The 18,193-nt window shown below is 48.0% G+C and overlaps 10 protein-coding genes across 10 annotated transcripts; 4 read left to right on the top strand and 6 right to left on the bottom strand.

Moving 5' to 3' along the window:
* Positions 1-15: 15 nt before the first annotated feature.
* Positions 16-2,971, bottom strand: EV420DRAFT_1501996 (Six-hairpin glycosidase-like protein). Its single transcript, XM_060471093.1, has 20 exons — positions 2,848-2,971; positions 2,543-2,779; positions 2,388-2,480; positions 2,251-2,332; positions 2,170-2,195; positions 2,087-2,116; positions 1,943-2,005; positions 1,789-1,891; positions 1,657-1,735; positions 1,572-1,605; positions 1,432-1,519; positions 1,209-1,378; positions 1,104-1,163; positions 886-988; positions 793-833; positions 611-738; positions 519-548; positions 390-468; positions 241-341; positions 16-192 (listed from the first exon to the last, which is right to left on the bottom strand). Exons 2-20 carry the CDS (start codon positions 2,729-2,731, stop codon positions 117-119), a joined length of 1,575 nt encoding a protein of 524 aa, XP_060338207.1. The 5' UTR covers positions 2,732-2,779; positions 2,848-2,971; the 3' UTR covers positions 16-116.
* On the top strand, positions 2,848-4,653 carry EV420DRAFT_435277 (oxidoreductase). The gene is made up of 8 exons (XM_060482106.1): positions 2,848-3,266; positions 3,319-3,439; positions 3,487-3,568; positions 3,620-3,951; positions 4,008-4,129; positions 4,183-4,210; positions 4,258-4,355; positions 4,407-4,653. The coding sequence occupies exons 1-8, from the start codon at positions 2,990-2,992 to the stop codon at positions 4,448-4,450; spliced, it is 1,104 nt and encodes a 367-aa protein (XP_060338206.1). The 5' UTR covers positions 2,848-2,989; the 3' UTR covers positions 4,451-4,653.
* Positions 4,654-5,181: 528 nt separating this feature from the next.
* On the bottom strand, positions 5,182-5,815 carry EV420DRAFT_1473730 (VPS4-associated protein 1; the record flags this gene model as incomplete). Its single annotated transcript, XM_060469166.1, has 3 exons — positions 5,182-5,276; positions 5,328-5,733; positions 5,786-5,815. The coding sequence occupies 3 exons, from the start codon at positions 5,813-5,815 to the stop codon at positions 5,182-5,184; spliced, it is 531 nt and encodes a 176-aa protein (XP_060338205.1).
* Positions 5,816-5,900: 85 nt separating this feature from the next.
* Positions 5,901-7,942, top strand: EV420DRAFT_1501982 (class III ADH enzyme). The gene is made up of 12 exons (XM_060471092.1): positions 5,901-6,298; positions 6,351-6,397; positions 6,451-6,492; positions 6,544-6,613; positions 6,664-6,717; positions 6,769-6,848; positions 6,901-7,048; positions 7,099-7,346; positions 7,395-7,495; positions 7,552-7,637; positions 7,693-7,781; positions 7,831-7,942. The coding sequence occupies exons 1-12, from the start codon at positions 6,163-6,165 to the stop codon at positions 7,867-7,869; spliced, it is 1,140 nt and encodes a 379-aa protein (XP_060338204.1). The 5' UTR covers positions 5,901-6,162; the 3' UTR covers positions 7,870-7,942.
* EV420DRAFT_1501978 (origin recognition complex subunit 2-domain-containing protein) lies at positions 7,943-9,279 on the bottom strand. Its single transcript, XM_060471091.1, has one exon. It carries the CDS (start codon positions 9,251-9,253, stop codon positions 7,976-7,978), a length of 1,278 nt encoding a protein of 425 aa, XP_060338203.1. The 5' UTR covers positions 9,254-9,279; the 3' UTR covers positions 7,943-7,975.
* A 55-nt stretch (positions 9,280-9,334) lies between these two features.
* Positions 9,335-11,123, top strand: EV420DRAFT_1501977 (uncharacterized protein). The gene is made up of 7 exons (XM_060471090.1): positions 9,335-9,517; positions 9,582-9,585; positions 9,656-9,699; positions 9,755-9,827; positions 9,875-9,968; positions 10,022-10,330; positions 10,392-11,123. The coding sequence occupies exons 1-7, from the start codon at positions 9,402-9,404 to the stop codon at positions 11,027-11,029; spliced, it is 1,278 nt and encodes a 425-aa protein (XP_060338202.1). The 5' UTR covers positions 9,335-9,401; the 3' UTR covers positions 11,030-11,123.
* A 358-nt stretch (positions 11,124-11,481) lies between these two features.
* EV420DRAFT_1635194 (uncharacterized protein) lies at positions 11,482-12,295 on the bottom strand (the record flags this gene model as incomplete). Its single annotated transcript, XM_060476413.1, has 2 exons — positions 11,482-11,571; positions 11,627-12,295. The coding sequence occupies 2 exons, from the start codon at positions 12,293-12,295 to the stop codon at positions 11,482-11,484; spliced, it is 759 nt and encodes a 252-aa protein (XP_060338201.1).
* A 623-nt stretch (positions 12,296-12,918) lies between these two features.
* Positions 12,919-15,039, bottom strand: EV420DRAFT_435073 (uncharacterized protein). The gene is made up of 7 exons (XM_060482105.1): positions 14,730-15,039; positions 14,571-14,680; positions 14,350-14,522; positions 14,156-14,298; positions 13,795-14,100; positions 13,450-13,741; positions 12,919-13,401 (listed from the first exon to the last, which is right to left on the bottom strand). The coding sequence occupies exons 1-7, from the start codon at positions 14,834-14,836 to the stop codon at positions 13,060-13,062; spliced, it is 1,473 nt and encodes a 490-aa protein (XP_060338200.1). The 5' UTR covers positions 14,837-15,039; the 3' UTR covers positions 12,919-13,059.
* A 279-nt stretch (positions 15,040-15,318) lies between these two features.
* On the top strand, positions 15,319-16,030 carry EV420DRAFT_435052 (ribosomal protein L14b/L23e). Its single transcript, XM_060482103.1, has 3 exons — positions 15,319-15,474; positions 15,528-15,893; positions 15,940-16,030. The coding sequence occupies exons 1-3, from the start codon at positions 15,448-15,450 to the stop codon at positions 15,946-15,948; spliced, it is 402 nt and encodes a 133-aa protein (XP_060338199.1). The 5' UTR covers positions 15,319-15,447; the 3' UTR covers positions 15,949-16,030.
* A 5-nt stretch (positions 16,031-16,035) lies between these two features.
* On the bottom strand, positions 16,036-18,014 carry EV420DRAFT_435069 (uncharacterized protein). Its single transcript, XM_060482104.1, has 8 exons — positions 17,651-18,014; positions 17,488-17,593; positions 17,388-17,433; positions 17,216-17,333; positions 16,894-17,163; positions 16,794-16,841; positions 16,677-16,742; positions 16,036-16,623 (listed from the first exon to the last, which is right to left on the bottom strand). The coding sequence occupies exons 1-8, from the start codon at positions 17,847-17,849 to the stop codon at positions 16,112-16,114; spliced, it is 1,365 nt and encodes a 454-aa protein (XP_060338198.1). The 5' UTR covers positions 17,850-18,014; the 3' UTR covers positions 16,036-16,111.
* Positions 18,015-18,193: the final 179 nt, after the last annotated feature.

Below are 18,193 nucleotides of genomic sequence, written 5' to 3'. Positions count from 1 at the left end.
TTGTGGTTTGATTTACACAGCCAGCACAAAGGCAAGATATTTACGTGTACGATCAATTGCTACACAAGGATTCAAGTTTCAGATAAGTACATGCATGGTGTACCAAGTAGTGGCATTTATTGGCCAGACCTGTAGCTCACATCCTCAGAGAAAATCAGACCAGGCTTTCGTTCCGCCAAATCCAAGAGCATCCTGCGCAATGAGCTCATGAAGAAATTGCTAAATAAATCGTTTACTCACTCTGCGAAGTAGCTGTTTGCCCACGCAAACCAAGGCCGCGTATAGTCCGAAGAGTTGTATATCGACTGAGATTCGTGTATCAAACCGAGCCCATTGGTATTCTAACTGACAGTGAGTACAAAGGCTCAACAATACGCGTAAGTACTCACGTTAGCGATGATATACAATGATTCAAGTATTTCATCGTCATTATCCGTGCCAAATATTGCAGATATCTGGGACATTGGCCTAATAGAACCTGTTGAATGAGCACCATTTTGACAACAAGAACTACGCACCACGGGTGCCACGGATCCACATGTGGTCCGCTAAGACAAAGAATACAATCGTGGGTTGGAACCTGACAAAGGATAGATGTCGAGATGCCTACCCGATGCCATTGAATGTCTTCCCCGCAGCGTAGTACGGATTCTTAGATGAAAGGAGAAGCTTACGGGTGACTACGTAGGCTGGATCGTCTTTACGCAAGAATCCAAGATACGGAAGGGATAGCAAGGACTGTACAAGACAGTATGTAATCTGGGAAAACCTACAGATGTGTAACAGACTTACAGGTACATTGGCATCATCCATAACATATCGAGCACCATAGCCTTTGCAAGAGATGATCAACCAATAGCCGCAGTTATGGACAAATACACTCACCGTTCGTTTCGTATGCAAAAATATTGTCGACAATAGTATTTTCCCAGACTGAGTCATGGATGCGCGAGCTCCATGTTTTAGCCAGAGCACTTATATTCTGGCCCTTGACCCGTGGAATCCAATATCGCAGCGAGGTGAGCCAATTCGACGCTGAGCATAGCATTCGCTGGCGTAAGGAACGCTTCAAGAGAGACTTCAGTAGTCTTCTTGAAATTTACTAGAGAACTCACCAAATACACTGAGGTCATCTGAAGGACGATGATGCGTGCCAACCTATGCTACTAAATAGACAAATCGAAGACGAACAATGGTCGTAGGCTCACCATACCCGTATACGCCTTTGGCTCGCCATTGCCGTCGTTTGGAACGCTAGGAGATAACGCTCCATTTCCACCGGTCCAGTTGTAGTATGAGATGAAATTAAAGTTCTTATCGAAAGTCGGCTGGGATTGTTCGTCAATGACTCGAAAGATCTGGTCGATAGCAGAAAACCCTTTGAAAGCGAATCGTCAACTTTACATGCCAGAAATATGTCAAAACACTTACAGTTGTCATTCATAAACGAATCGTCCTTGGTAGCATTATAAAAGATTCTGGAAAGCTTCAAGAATCCGCACAGGGAGTCGATTTCATACTATAAATGATTCCATTAACAAATGTATTGTAAACAAGCGGGTGGTTCTGACCTTGCACTCGAAAACCGTTTGATTGTTCACAGGTCTTCATTCCTGCCTCAGAGAAGACCACTACAGACATTAGCGCAATACTCACGGATTTACGATAACGCCGTCCGCCCAATCGTTATGAGAGGGAGCAAGTCCACTTTCTGGGGGCGGCTGAAATGCACCACCTAGAAGCGTCATATTACTAGAATACAAACCGAACCTTAGAAAAGAGACCTACAATATGGATATTCTGCGACGTAACGTGCTTCATTATTGATGACAGCTTTGACAAGAGAAGCCAGATGCGGATCGACGGAGAGCAAGGATCCATAATGAGCAAACTGCTGGAAGTTAAGTGGATGATACTTTAGCGTGCGGATTGCAGATACTACCTGGTTGGCGGTATCACGTAGCCACTGTGCTCTGATAGAGAGAGTAAATTCCATGGACGCGTACTAAGAAACATGCACAAACGTTATATCCTATATATGTGAGAATGAGGGCTAAAAGTTATGCTTGATGTCAGAAATTCGAACCCCCGTTATGATGAAAGCTAAATTCTCTGTCTTCGAGAGAGATCATTCGAACGGAGAGGGGGGAAATGAACAAGTAAACGCACTTCATTATAATACCTGACTGTTGTGTCTGTACGAAGAGGAGCGTGCCGCTGGAAATAGATGTAGGATACACAGAGACGAACCTAAAGTATTAGGAAATGTATTTTCGAATAATCTCGCGAGATCCGGATCTTTGAGACGTGATTTCATATCCACAACGACTTTCTAGTAAAGAAAAGCGGTTGTAATATATATCTCAACGCAGAAGAACACGGCTTACCTCGACGGCGGTACTGTTGAACGTGCGGCAGGCTGGGTCAGGGCGCATGTACGGTAAACCTAAAGGACCACCCGATGGGTTTCCCTGAGACCTCTGCAAATAGGAATGCAGTTAGTGTCCTTGCGGTCTCTATTCAAGATTAATATTTAACTGACCTGTGCATACGTGGTATAGTCAGGGCATTGCGCAAAGGCGTCCTGGACCAACGTCGTCGCTACCAATGCGCTAGACCAAGAGAACCTCATGGAGGGCAATAGCCTGAAAGCAAGTGTCTGCTGGATGAATTCCAGTGATGTCGCCCATAATTCGGCCGATGTTATATAGAAAGAATCCAATGCTTGCATATGGTAGTGTTCACGAGACCGCGACCGGAAAAGTTCTCGTCAGGTGAGCTGGCAAGAGCAGAAGTTCATCAGAATTTTTGGACAAATTTCAAAAAACAATAGATGCCGATATGCACCGTACGAGCAGCGACCATACAATAATCCTGAACGCTAAGAAAAGGTCACGGTTAATGTTGGCAGTTGAAATTCTTGTGCCGCCCGGCAGGCATCTCTAAAAGAGGAAGGGCCGGCCAAAAAGGGTCTTGTTCCTCTTCTACCATGTCCAAAAGGATTAGAATCTACTCTCCCGAGGACCTCAAAGAACATGTTACGGCTTCCAGCTGCTGGGTATCCTACCGAGGGAAGGTGTACGACATTACAGGATTCTTAGCTGACCATCCTGGTGGCGAGGATATCCTTCTTCGCTATGCCGGCCAACCCATTGAGGACGTCATGAGTGACAAGAACGAGCATCAACACTCAGAGGCTGCATACGACATGCTAGAGGAGTTTCTCGTTGGTAGGGTAGGAAATCAGGAGAATACATGCTCTGAGGGTGCGTACTGTCACTAGTCTCGCAGAATTCCTTCCAACATGAGCTCCTTTAGACTGGGTCGCCGACGAGGATTTCCACCCGGAAGACACCGACCTTAAAGCGGATTTTGCGAAGAATGCGTTCTTAGATTTGAGTAAGCCCCTGCTGCCTCAGGTATGGTATGCTAACTTCAGGTATGTCTACGTATGCTTTTCTCTTCTCCGGCTCAACCATCCCCCAGCAAAAACTTTTACCTCCAACAAATTCACCAACCCCGGCATCTGTCATATTCGGCTCGGCTGTTCGGGCCAGCCTATCTCGAGGTACGTACAATCGTTAAACAGTCTATTGAGTGGCATTCACCACTCTCATAGGTGTTCACAAAATGCGTGTGGTATGCAGTGCCCCTCGTCTGGATTCCAATTGCGACATACCTCGCTCTACGTTCCATCTTGCAGTTCAGCATGTCGCTCCCCTCGGTCTTTGCGAATCCCATACTCCCTGTACAACTGCTTCCCCAGATCCCCATAGAATCCTATACGAAATCCGCCATCTGTTTCTTCATTGGAAACGTTATCTGGACCATATTAGAGTACGGAATGCATCGGTTCTTGTTCCACCTCGATGAGAATCTTCCCGACAAAGGTGCATTCCTCACGCTACACTTCCTCCTCCACGGCGTGCACCATTACCTTCCTATGGACCGGTGCGCAGCTCCAAACGTCATTTGGTAGTGAACAATGGTTAACATTTGATATTTAGACTGAGACTCGTCATGCCGCCGATTTTGTTTACGGCGCTCCAATTCCCTTTCACCCAGTTGGCGTACAAACTCTTCCCCACTCCGGTGGCAAATGGAATTATATCCGGAGCATTCGCGTTTTGTGAGTACTGAATTTTTATCGGACTTCAAACACGGCTGATAGTAATCCTGTAGATGTTATCTATGACACCATGCATTATGCGTAAGCGGTACCCCTTGACCTGGTTCATTACTGACCTGAAATTTCAGGCTTCATCACACCAATCTTCCGGCATACTTGAAGGAACAGAAACGATACCACCTCGCCCATCACTACAAAAACTACGAGCTTGCATTTGGTGTAACCAGTACGTGTCTGTTGTTTAGGTGGAGACTCTCTTTCTCACAGGCCGTTGTAGGCAAGTTCTGGGATTATGTCTTTGGCACCGTCTTACCACTTTAAACCGTTATTTCCTTGGACAATAGACCACGTATATACGATCGGACTTAATCTGTTTTTCTACTTCTGACTCATTGGATTCATTCTCAGGCTATTGTAGACGACCCATTTTAAATCATAACTGCGCATACCCAAGATATTCGAGGGACATGTCCTTACGCAACTGCCTACATGATCTCGTGTAGGGGATGACGCAGCAACCTAAGCCGGGGAAACTTACGCCTTATAGTAGAGGAATCGTGTAAGTCCTTTTTTGTCATTGACGTTCAAGCGTTCCTGTTTACCCTGATTGCCTTGGTGTCAAACTGCACCGTATTCATATCCTGAGAGTAGAACCTGAACAACCATTGTGCCGATACGTGGATTTACCCTAACAGGATGTCTTGAAGACTTTGATCCCGTCGAACTATGTTACGTCCTTGCGAGGCGCCAAGGTGATTGTCAAATATTAAATACGGGTAGGCATCTTTCGGTTCCCCAGTTATATCGTCTGGTGGTCTATGTCATATTCGGTCCATGGAAAAGGTTTTCCTCGTACCGATGCTATTTCTGGATCATTAGAGGCTACCCCATGCTTTCATAAAAGTACTTCCTGCGTATATACATTAAATACCCTTGCCGTACCCTTTGGCGGCGAAGGAATGTGTCATATTCAAACAAGTGTACAATTTAGTATACACTAGATCCCAATAATACAAACGTCGACACAGAATGCTGAATAGTATTGACCGCGGCTATGCTAATTCTCCTCGGGGTGCACCGGGGAAACGAGGCGCTAGATCCTTCGCTTGTGCGGCCTGTCTGCGTCTACGATGCTCGGTTTGTCGCACTTTGACGATTTCAGTCAGTACTCACGGTCCAAGTCAGTAATAGCACGTACTAGCAAAGATATCCCTATGTAGTGCGAAGCGCTGATGAGCTGCAGGCGTCGGAGGGGGTGAAACTGAGGAATGTGGTGACTTTGGTGGTGTTGATTTCTTCTCCTTCTCTTTCTTATCCTTGTCGTCATCCTTATCTTTCACCTTATCTGCCTTTTCTTTTTCCTTTTCTTTCTCCTTCTCTCGCTCTGCCTTTCTCTTCTGCTTCTCCTCCCACTCCTCCTTCACTTTTGCGATCTCGTTCTCGTCTACAGCCGGTTTAGCGGGTTCCTCTTGTATAGGCGAAGCAAAGCCTCTGTCGGTGAGATGGGTGGGGCATGTATAAAGAAAGTCAACGGCGTTGATGGTAGCTAGGCAGGTCGTGGTTGGCTTGTAGCAGATATAGCAAGCCTTGGGTGTCCCTGTGGTCTTTTGTCAGCTATGAATACAGCCGTAGGCAGAGAGTGACAAAGACAAGTACCCTCTTGTAGTATAGATTTGTAAAGGACATGATGATGTGAAGGCAAGGGTACTATGATACCCGTATCCTTTTTAGGCACGAAGCGCCCTGATGATGCGTCATAGGAGCACACCTTCGCGCGTAAGTTGACCCGGTCACTCATCTTTTCCAGAACAAAAACGAGGGAAAATGCTGGTTTCTATTAAATCGACGCGTAAAATCGTAACTCTAGACACAATGGTTATTCAGCAAGTCTAGCAAGAGAATGAATATGTGTATACGACGGACTTAGATCCAATCATACCCAAAAAGAATTAGCCGGTCCGATTGTCGACATACAAAGGCATCCAAATTTCGCTATCTGACTTACCCACATCTCCTTCTCTCCAACCACCATCATGTCTGACACTGCCGGTAAAGTAATCAAGTGCAAGGCCGCCGTCTGCTGGGGTGCTGGTGAGCCTCTCAAGATTGAGGATATCGAAGTCGCGCCTCCCCAGGCCCATGAAGTCAGGATTCACATCCTTCACACCGGTAAGCACAAATCGGCGTGGCGCAGCGGAAACACCACTTATCGGCTTCCCAGGAATCTGCCATACCGACGAGTACACTCGCAGCGGCAAGGATCCCGAGGTCTGCCTCAGCTCAGACGGCGAGATTACTATGCTTATCCAAGTTCAATGCAGGGTCTGTTCCCCGTTATCCTGGGTCATGAGGGCGGAGGAATCGTAAGAGAACCCTTCCATCGCTACTGATATTTTCTGATCTTTTTTGATAAGGTTGAATCCGTTGGAGAAGGTGTAACTAGTGTCGCAGTCGGTGACCATGTTATCCCGCTCTATACCGCCGGTGAGACACGCGCCTTCCCGTCTTAATATGTGTTTCCAACAACGTAACAGAGTGCCGAGAGTGCAAATTCTGCAAGAGCGGCAAAACTAACCTTTGTGGGAAAGGTAAACCTTTTTTGCGCAAAGTAACTGCCATGGTCTGATCTCTACTTCTAGTTCGCGCGACTCAAGGCAAAGGTCTCATGCCTGACAATACTAGCCGCTTTACTTGTAAGGGTCAGCCTATCCACCACTTTGTAGGTGCTTTCAACGCGTTTGATCGCGGACTGCTCTGATTAGGAAGTCTAGATGGGTACTTCTACCTTCTCTCAATACACCGTCGTCGCCGACGTGTCGGTCGTTGCTGTGGACAAAAAAGCGCCCCTGGAGAAGGTTTGCCTGCTGGGGTGCGGTATAACCACCGCATGGGGCTCCGTTGTGAAGCAGCCTGGCATCAGTATGGTCTTGTATATATGTATGCGTGGTCTTCTGATATCTCCTTCGTAGAGGGATCGTCTGTCGCAGTCTTTGGTTGTGGCGCCATCGGCCTTGGAGTCATCAACACGTCGGCTTTAGTAGGCGCCAGCCGTGTCATTGCCATCGACACCAATCCGGGCAAAGAGGCTTGGGCAAGGAAGTTTGGCGCGACTGATTTCATCAACCCGCTCCAGCTTCCTGAGGGCACCCGTATCCAGGACTATCTCGTCGAGCTCACTGATGGCGGACTTGATTACACGTTTGACTGTACTGGAAATGTGGGTCGTATCTTTAGGCTGAAATCATTTTTATTGATCGAATTTTAGGTGCATGTTATGAGGTCTGCTCTTGAGGCTTGCCACAAAGGATGGGGTGTTTCAACTGTCATCGGGGTCGCCGCTGCCGGCCAAGAGATTTCTACACGACCGTAGGTTGCCCTGCTTGCCGCGGCAAACTATCTTTATCTAACGCTTGCTATCTCAGATTCCAATTGGTGACGGGCCGCACTTGGCGAGGGAGTGCCTTCGGCGGTGTCAAAGGAAGGACTGAGATTCCTGGTCTTGTTGAAGGTGATTAGGCCACGCCGTTCCGTTTCGTGCGTTATCGACTGACTTCCATTCGAAGATTACCTACAGGGCAAAGTCAAGATTGACGAGTACGTTACTCACCATAGGAAGTTTACCGAGATCAACGAAGGGTTCCATGATATGCACGTAAGACCGTTATCATTTCGTTTAGTCCTCAGCTCATCAACGTCCTTAGGGTGGTGAATGCATCCGCTGCGTCGTTGACATGTCCTGAGATACACAATAAGATAAACGATGTAAATGTATTAGTATGTATCAAGCATCGAATACAATTGTATACAGCAAAGTCCGACGTACTTTCGAGAAAGGGAAATCCTTCATCATTCCACCTGTATCGAGTGAAGAACATTGGCCAACCTCTCTTTCCGTAGTGGTATCCATAGCATCTCCGTACCCGATGTGCTTTGCTCACCTAGAATCAGATTATGGTCCCTGAACTCTCCAAGTAACGATCGCAAGGCCGTATCGTTCGTTGCAATGAACTCATCGCGGGCAGCGTTGAACAACATCCCGTATCCTATCGCGAACGGTTGCATGTCATTCCCCGGCGGGCCGCCAGCTTCTTCCACCGCATCCAGCTGCTTCTTAGCCATAAGCACAAACAACTTCTTGGCTTTTTGTGTGACGGAGGCTAAGACATGGGCAGCAGCCGTCTCTGACATGTTCGTGGTGTTTGCGGCGCCCGAACCTCCTGCATCGCGCTGTTTACGAGACCCACCTCCATGTGCTCCGGATATTGAGGAGCGATCAGCATAGGCGAGTTCGAAATCATACGGAGCAAGGGTAGTCATGTCGTGCCATAGCCATGTGAAGCCTCCATCTCCTCGAGAGGATGCCTCACTGGAAGACCATATCAGTGGCGCATTGATATGGTCTACGGATGCCACGATATGAACACGAGGGTTAGAGGCTAGGAGGGCAAGACAAGCCTTGGACTTGGTGGTGCGAAGGCTGGGAGAATCGATGTTATGGATGATGATGTAGAGTGACCGTTTTTGCGATGGCTGAGAGAAGAACGTGGATATCCGACGCGCCTGGCTCTCGATAGCAGTAGAGGATGCAGGAAGGGAGAGGATACCAGGAATGGCCTCGATAGAATTGAGTAAATCCTTGATACTGAAATTGGGCTGAAAGCCGTTCGCTACGACGACGTGTCCCGCTTTGGAACAACGCTCGACTGCGAATTGGTTCAATAGCTTTCGCTTGGATCCATAACCGTAGCAGAGCACGTTGAAGCCTTCTTTTAGTTCGCGTAGAATCCTGATGAAGAGGGCATTTCGTGCTTTGGAATCGGTCAAGAGTACTGATATAAGCTGCTGGTCGGGGAGGTTAGCGATGGCTTCTGCGTATTCTGTTGAGGACAGCGGGGGTATAAGGAAGAAAAAACGTTGGCAGATGTCTGCAGGTCGCGAGCTGGAATGTGTGAAGTACGCGTCGAAGGCGGTCTGTACGATGATGGCCTGCCCCCGCCCTTCATCTTCCCGGGCTTTCCTTTTCCCCGATTTTGGGGTCACTGATACGGCTTCAGCGTCGTCTTCAGCGCCAGACGAGAAAAGGGCATCGTCCTCGCTGTCACTGGAATCGGAGCCTCGATGCATGATGGTGGGGACACGATGGAAGCTGTGCAAGGAGTGTGTCCCTGTGTAGCTACGCCCCTGATGCTCTCACGTGGGTCCGACATTCGCTGTACCACGACCTTACCACCACCCAGAAAACGAGCACTACGCCCTTTGAAGGGGCAACAACATGTCATCCAACGAGCTCATTGATGCCCAGTTTGACCGTGCAGTTGAGATTGTCCAGGGATTACCCAAGACTGGACCCATCCAAACAGACTATGAGGAGAAACTGACAATGTACAGGTAAATACTCCGTGGCGCATTATTTCATCGTACTTCTGACATTCGTTTTCTTAGTTTGTACAAGCAAGGTGCTCATTTTCTTTACAGAACCTTCATTTATTCTAATCTGTCCTTACAGCGACGGTTGGAAATGTAAAGTCACCGCGGCCAGCAATGTGGGACATGCTGGGGCGTGCAAAATGGTCGGCGCCATTGTACTATCATTGCGTTCCATTGCTCATCGGCCGGAAAACGCAGGGATGCTTGGGCTAAGCACAAGGATTTGGACTCATACGAAGCCAAGTGGCTGTATGTAGACGCCCTTCTCAAGGTACGACTTCTTGATTGTGCAGTCTTGTACTATCCTGACCCGTATAGGTCTTGCGCAAATACTCCGACAAAACAGTTACAAAGAGCCTTGTTGAGGAACTCGAGGCGTATGGTGGTGACCCTTTCAATCTTGTTATGAGTGGTAAGCGTTCTTCACTGATTCACTTTCCTAGACACTCATTCTGTTGCATGTAGGAACCATGTCAAGATCCCGGGTGTCCTCCTCGTCTAGTTCTACTGCTTCAGATGAAGTTCGCGGATCACCTTACATTCATCAAAATCAATCACATTCTATCCATAGCCAACAACGAGAAGAGACAGATTCCGGTTCCGAAGTGGACGATAGCGCAGATGAAGCCGGCGAACTTCCCAACCTATCTCCCGAGCAAATAGAGATGCCTCAACCGAACCGACCCCAATCCTCACTTTCCTCTCATCGGTACCGAACACCCATGACCGGATCCCTTGCCATGTCTCCTCCTCCTGTTCACGGCGGTGTCCCCTGTAACCCAACCCTTACCCGGCTTCGAAACCCCATCCGCTTTTGGCGACTCCCTCACCCCAGCACCGTCGTCTGTATATCCCACGAGCCAATTCTCTCAGTCGTCTCGAAATGAAGTGACTGGCTCGCCACATATATACCCCTCCCACCCCCAATACCGCGGGCAATCACAACCTATTCTTATGCCTCAGTTTGGACCTTACGTACCAGTGAGACCTGCAACGCGGCCTACACTTGAGCGTGCTGTCGAAAACGTGCAGGCACAGTTGGCCGCCATGAGTGAACGCATCGAGTCAATTGAATCCATCTATCTGCTAAGCTCTCGATCTCATTCTTCTCTCGGCGGACGTAGGCTCAGCCCCAGTTGGACAGGACCTCGGGGCAGTCCAGGCACAGGCCCAGAATGGGACTTTGATGATTTGGGGATGTGGTCTTTGGTGTTGAATCCTATCTCTAGAGGGATCGAGCAGCTTCGTGAGTTTGCAAAGTTCTTCTCCAAGAACGAGAATCGATCACCCTCTGCCATAATTTTACGACGTCTGTGTCTGGACGCGTCTTTCTTGTTATGTGTCCTTGCTTTTGTGAGGATCCTGTGGAGGAAGAGCGGTGTGAGGAGAAGGGAAGTCTATGCTGCGCTGGTCGTCCTGTGGAATGCTATACTTGGGACCAAGCATAGGACTATGGTGGATAAGGGTGTCTAATTGATGCTTTTACGTTTGACGATTTTGTATATATGCGGATAAGGATCACGATCTACAATGGAATTATACCTCGTACCAAGAGCTGCCAGTGATTTATGAGCTGATTCTGAAGGCAAAGGAGGCCCGCTTTCGCAAGTGCAACAGCTTATTCGTTATTTACGCAAGTAGCCAATGGTTTCCTCAAAGTACCATGAGCGTCGTATGCTGCTTCCCTTGTATTTATGTACGTAGAATTTTATTTTAGATTCGGGTTCGTGACGTAAAATAACGACATCGCATTATCATACCAAGGTGACCAAGGTGTCAGCGCGTCACCCTGTAGACCAAAAAGACCCCCTGCACACTGGTGACTTCGATCCTGCTCCTCAATAAAACTTACTGCACGACTTTGAGACAAAGCAAGATATATTCAGTGGGCAATATAACTAAAGGGAGAAACCGTCGTGTATCTATCAAGCATCAAGCACTGCCTTGAGCTTCAAGTTCTGTCTCTTCAGCGTCCAACTCTTGAGTTTGGCATCAGTCTCGAGCTCACGCAGCTCCTAAATCCAATAAAGCTGTATCAGAAAAAGCCATGCGATGTATGAACATGTTCACCCGTTGGTCCTCAGTCAAGTCCTCGTCAACGGCAACCTTCAGCTGCTCCCATTCCAGCTTGATAGTCTCAGGTGTCTTCGCAGAGATAGAGTCTTCAGGCCTGAATGTTCTTGCCAAGATATTACCGCAGGATTGACCTGCAGAATCATAGTAGTTGGTAATTTCTGGCTCTGTCTCCATCTCCAAGACCTTCCATATGGTAGACACGAACCAGAAACACCAGGGAAATATGACATCGGACTCGGACCCCAAAATATTGTCAGACATCGTCTTGACGAGGGCCAACAGCTCCTCCAGGTAAACGACCTTCCCATTTCTGGATCTCTTCAAATTCATTCTCATCAGCAGATCAGACTCTCCCTGAACTTCTAACCCGATATTTTTGTTGCGGAGAATTGTGACGCGGTGAACTGCACCAAGGGCTGCACCAAGACGGCTGCTGCTTTCGAACATTGCGCGGTGCCAACTTGGTTTGACCCTTGTGTTTCCAGGAAGCGGGGGTGGGGAAGAGTCTGATTTGTCAGAGGGTTTAGTTGGCGACCCGGACGGGTCGGAAGGGTTGGCTTCGGAGGGTGCGGATGGAACAGAATCTTTGGGAGATGTCGATGAACCGTGTGCCAGTGCCAGGGAAGCAGACTTGATAAATTCGTCATCCCGACGATCTATCATCAGGACCACCTTTCGTCCCTCTTCAACCTGTCAAACTGTAACGACCAGGAACTCGTGCCGAGACGCACGGCCATTGGAAAGTCGGCACTTTCGGTAGTCTATTTCATCGACGACGATTTTTCCGCGGTCTTGACGGAGGAAGACAATATTTCCTCCAAGCTGAGAAGACTATGAGCGGTGGATACATGGTATTCTGCCAGTTCGGCCAGGGCAAAAACGTGCCTGATGGAGACTGTGGAAGGCTTTCTGCCAAGGCGAAGAATGGCGTTAAACGCTTGAGTGAGCCAGGTAAACAGTAGCATCTCGCTGCGACGCCTTTCAACAGAGAACTAAAGGATCTGAGGAGTCGTCAGTGCGTAGCGTCCCGGTCGACATCTGTTGTTTTACGTTTAGAGTGTTCTATTCGCAAGGTTAATGTACACAGACGGCAGTAAGGTTAGTCACCTACCCGCCCCAGCGAGCAAGTATTTATAAAAGTGCAAGGAATCCAGGTAAATTCACAGAATGCCGTGGTAAACTCGACTTTTATCTCACTCAAATTAGTCCCTCCAGCGACTCGACAACAGCCGATCAAGGGTACTGACGAGTTCACAGCTGAGATTTCTGTTGGTGGTGTCGATTTCAATTTTTTTTTCTCAACTGAAGGATCCATCAGACGTTCGTGCAGGGAGATGATGCATATACTAAATACTCTGGAATAAGAGGGTATCAAAATAACAAATGAAGTTCATAAATAAGAGAGTACCACGAATAAAACCTATATGCTATGACCGTTGATGCAATGGCTCTATAGCCTGATCGTAATTGGGAGGCAGCACATCATCGACATCCGGCGTCGGCACAGGCCCAAAGTCCTGCTCCCTGCCCTCGACGACCATCCGTGTAGACCGAAGCTCCTCAGCAGGGAGGTGTTGCATGGATTGATTTTCAGAGGCCGGGAGAACCGTAGGTTGACCTTTCCTTGACCGCGCCTGAGATTGTGCCGTCAATGGGGTAGAATAGGATGATGTCGGGAAGGGTGAATCTTCATCGCTAGAAGATGCTAGCATGAGCGGAGTCATGGATGGGTTGCGACGCCCTGGTCCGTCTGTGGAAGAGGAGGGATGCTATAGCCTTGTCAGTAAGATGGATAGAGCAGCTAGAAAAACACGCACAGAAGGCCACGCATTCGTCAAGGATGTCGAATCTGATCGCATGCGAGGCACTGACGCACTGGTGTCGGAGGTGGGAGGCCCTGCTGGATTGAAGCCTGTATCAGTGCTTGAATGGCTTACAAATGGATCCACCAAGGCCGTCCGGATATCCAGGGGACTAGCCATGTCCAAGGACATCCTTCTGCTATGGTTATCTTTCTTTCCCCGTCGCCAGAAGAAGACGATCAAAGCAAGAGCAGCCAGGCCGACGACAGCACCAACTGCTATACCCGCAATGGCACCGCTGCTTAGACTGGACAGATTCACTGAATCATTGAATAGCAAGCCAGAAGATAGGTCTCTCACCTTGACGAATCGGAAGACACATCCGTTGTATTATCTGTAACTACCGCATAGGCTATAAAGAGGGTTTGTGCTGTGCCATTTGGCGTGTTCATAAGGGTCAGGGTATGTTGTCCAGGTCCGAGATTTGATGTTTCGTACAGCATGACGCCAGAGGACATGTCCCGTGTGGTGCCGTTGAAAGTTCCGACGGTGCTGTTGTCCACTGTTACGACATAGGGAGAAGCATTGGGTCCGACGAGGCCGAATATCCGTACTTCTTCTCCGTTGAATGTCAGCGTGACCGTGGCATTTGCTTGAGTAGTACGACTGGGTAAGGAACATATCTTTGTAGTCTGTAGGACGCTTAGAAGTAAGAACTCACTGGCCGCTCTGATTTTGGTATCCATTCACGCTTGTTTGTGCGGTCCAGGCATCGGAGGGTTCATACGAAAACCGCGGATCATAGTCTTGATAGGTTATTGTTGGGGGGAGTATATCGTCTTCCAAGGACACGTTCCATGTAACCTGTAATTGGGGAGATGAATCACGATACGTATCGAAATGGTGTCCACTCACATAGTCGATATCGAGGTACGAAAAGTTACTGTTGGTTTGTGTATTGGTCAGAACCAGAGTATGGGGCCCATTCTGGAGCGAAGAAGCTTCGAACAAAGGCTGATTGAATATGCTGTTCTGAGAGTAACCGTCAAAACGATTTATACTACCGTCCAGGTTTGCGGTATAAGTCCCTGCCGAATGATTGTTCAAGGGAGACATCCATTGAAGAAAGTACTAACCATGGTTGGATCGCTTCGCTCCGTAGATTCCTACTCCAGTTCCATTGAATTTGAAAGTGGCCGTTGCACCTCTTTGTTGGCAGAGGGTAAACGTTCCATTATTCGAATAGCTGCTCACATGTTAGTTAGTAGCAGAAAAAAAAAGCAGAATTCCCTCGCTTTGAAGCCTCAGGGTCAGCAGACTTGTTCCCTGGTCTCCATGCCGAAGAAGGCTCGTAGATAATCATAGGGTTAATATCGTCAATGGTGAACTTGAAGTCAGGCATTGCGAGGATGAGAGGGTGAGGTAAGGGTAAGAGAGTGTGGATAATCAGCACTGAGTTTCCATCGTTTTTGAAACGGCAGTGATGTGTATCAATTGTATGTGATTCCGCTCCACGAGCACTGGCCTCCTACCTAGGCCATGCTAACGGTAGAATTACCCCATTTTTCCAAGAAAAAAAATTTCTTTAGATGTCCATTGGTTCATAAAAGAATGCCAAGAGTACCGTATGCATTTTTGGCTGAGGGAAAGAAGCAAATGCAGACTCAGTGCAGCCCAAAGGGTATCCGTTGAGGTGGTAACGAGTTTCACCTCGGGGCCCTGGCTTGGCACAAAACGGAAAACACCCTTAACGAGACCACAAGTTGAAGACACCTAGAATTTTAGCCGAGAGTTACACATCCCATGGAGTCGAACATTAGATTAGTATTCCAAAGAGTAGTGGCATAGACGTACGTAGCTGTAGAGTACTATATTCCCCCTCCTCAATAATTACGAGGCGTGTTCAAGTTGCAAGTTAATTCCATCAACCCCTGGCTTGTCCTGATCGCAAGCACGTGCTGATGGCCTGTTTCGGCCGAAATTCAAATTTCGAGTTCTTTTCCAGTCGACGCGATGATTGGCCTCAAGAGCACTCTCAATGTAAGTCTTTTCTTCTTATATTATATCTCTCTTCCCTAACAAACGAATACCAGGTGATAGACAACTCGGGGGCTCTCATTGTAGAATGCGTCAATGTCCTGAAAAACAAAGTCAACAACGGATGGGGATCTGTCGGTGACGAGATCGTTTGTGTCGTCCAGAGTGCGCGGCCAGTCACTGCAGCGGCGCAGGCGTCTTTGACTGCTATCAAAGTCCGAAGAGGAGACGTACGGCGCGCCGTTATCGTACGCACAAGAAAACCGGTGCGACGACCAGACGGTCGGATCGTTCGCTTCGACGACAATGCCGCAGTCCTATTAAACAACAAGAGGGAAATGCTGGGAACACGTATTGGTGGCGTCGTGAGCGCGGACCTACGGATGAAGGGGTGGGGTAAAATCGTCAGTCTAGCACCTAGGGTACGTCCTTTGCCTTCATATATGCTGTTTTTCTCATTTTTCGCAGGTTGTGTAGTGTTCTTGTAATGTCACATTATCATTGGATTAAACAAGAATTGCAGGCTTCTATGTATATTCCATGAAGCAGAGGCTCGATAATGAAAAGCATCATCAAGGTGGCCACAGCTCTGGTCCAATCGCCAAATTGTACATTTTTCTTCTGCAAATCCTAACAATCGTTAGAATGGATATTTCCTCGCTGGATCTTCTACTACCCCCCCCTCTTCCTGCTCCTGCGCACATTTGTCCAAGTATTCCAGCAGAATGTCCTCGTATATCGCTCCAGCTTTGTATGCCCTTACGCTCTCAGGCCACCCCCTCACAGCGCTGGCTATTCTTCCAGGGACGGCAGGCTCTTTGGCCAACATCTCTATCGGGATGACGTAGGTCCGAATACCGAAGATTATTGCGCCAGACAGCGGCAGCCTTCGAAGAGTCTGTCTCTCTGTTCTTAATCTCAAGGTCTCGGGCGTCACTAGTGGAAGCTGAGTCTGTTTGCCATGCCTATGTTCAAATTCTGTCTCTGGTCCGTTTAAAACTGATGACCAAGCCAGCTCCTCCGGATCTACGAGGTCGTCTCCGTTATATGTGGGCGGCACAATTTGGATGGAATAATTGTTACGAATAACTGGCTTGTCGACAGGAAGACGACGGAAAAATCGTGTGAGACTGACGTGCAGTTTTTCGCGATCTGTTTCATTGTCAGGCTTGCTCGGAGCGTGAAAAAAGGACGAGGCCCCTCACATTGAGGAACAGTGACATGTATGTCTTCCATCGCAAGGCCTATCTTGTCTTGCAACCGCCAATTCCCTATATCTGGCGTTCAGCTATGCAATTCGGTAGCAGTGGGAATGTAAAGACCTGCAACACAAATTGCCCCTCCTTGGAAGTAATATCGGTCGTCAGAGCCTATCGACGCTTTCCGTCAGAGTATGTCAAAGACACAGTGGCCTCTTCTGACCTTCTACCATGATGGCTAGATCGTCTTGTACCAACAAAGCAGCGATTTTCATGGCCTTCTCGGCTTCATCCTTCCCTATGCTACTAATAAGTAACGGGCCCTCCTTGCCGTTTATCAGCAGGGGAGGCGGGAGGTCATAACTCGTGTCCGTCGTAACGACGCAGATAGTTTTAATGGGGCTCTTGGGGGATTCGTTCGTCCGTGTAACAAGGAATGCAGTTGGATATCTTTTATGCAGGTACTCGGCGAGTTCGTGAACTAGTTCAATTGCTGAGTAATGGTCAGGAACAAGCAAATGTCAACGAGAGGAAACTTCGCTTGCCCGCATCGTACCCAGACTTCACCCCAGGATTCGCAGGAAGAAGGCGTAGAACATCGTCGCCTTTGGTGTTTATTCGGTGCTCTCTGATGCGCTGATATCTAGCGTATGTGTTATCGATCTACATGGTAAGGAGGACGTTAGCTCCAGAACAGCTGATAAAGGTTCTATGCACCTCAATCCAATCCTCCCAAGGCATGCTGCGTGTGCCCATTGTGACGCTTGTATGAGCATTTCATCAAATATTGATACGTCAAATAGTATTATGGACCTACTGATATTGGCCCCATCTGAACGGCCTATAAGGAATCGGTTTGATGTCAGGCAGATCAAGAGGACACGGTGGAACAGGTGGATATTGGAAGATTTTTGGTGCCCATTCTAGGCAGAACATCGATGAAAAAAAACCCTTGGAATCACTAACGAAAAGCAACGCACCTCCAGGGACACGTTCCTCCTTAACATCTGAGGCTTTGGAGTTCGCTTTCGAAGAATCTACCATTGAAGAACGAGGCTTCCATTTTTTCAATTTCAAAGCGAATGATACGACCACAACAATAAGTATCACGATCGCGGACTTTGTAGTGAGAAACTTCGGTAGTTGGTCGCCAAGTAAGGAGAAGTAACGGTCACCCATAACGACGGTACTCTTGATGAGAAGGTTAATTGCTTGACTGTCAAAAGACTCTATATATGCCTTCCTGGAATCCCGTAGGAGCTCCCGCCGAAATTCTGATTTCCGAGATGGTGGCCGTGGGCGAAGATCCGGAATATAGATGAGGATGTTGATAGTGACCTTCCGATAAGATTTGTATCTGAGTCAGACAGACTCGGGCCTTCAAGCTTGCTTGAAAACTTATGATCTTGGCCCAACTGTTAGACGTAGTTTAGGTTATGGAAGAAAATTCTCTGCAGAATATGTGTTAAATACCATTTGCTCTTGCAATTCTGTCTTTCCCTCAAATATTAACATTTGTAGTT

This window comes from Desarmillaria tabescens, assembly GCF_030435595.1.
Source record: "Desarmillaria tabescens strain CCBAS 213 chromosome Unknown EV420scaffold_2, whole genome shotgun sequence".
Lineage (NCBI taxonomy): Eukaryota > Fungi > Basidiomycota > Agaricomycetes > Agaricales > Physalacriaceae > Desarmillaria > Desarmillaria tabescens.
The sequence above is the reverse complement of the archived record's forward strand: the minus strand, read 5'-3'. Positions and strand labels throughout refer to the sequence as shown.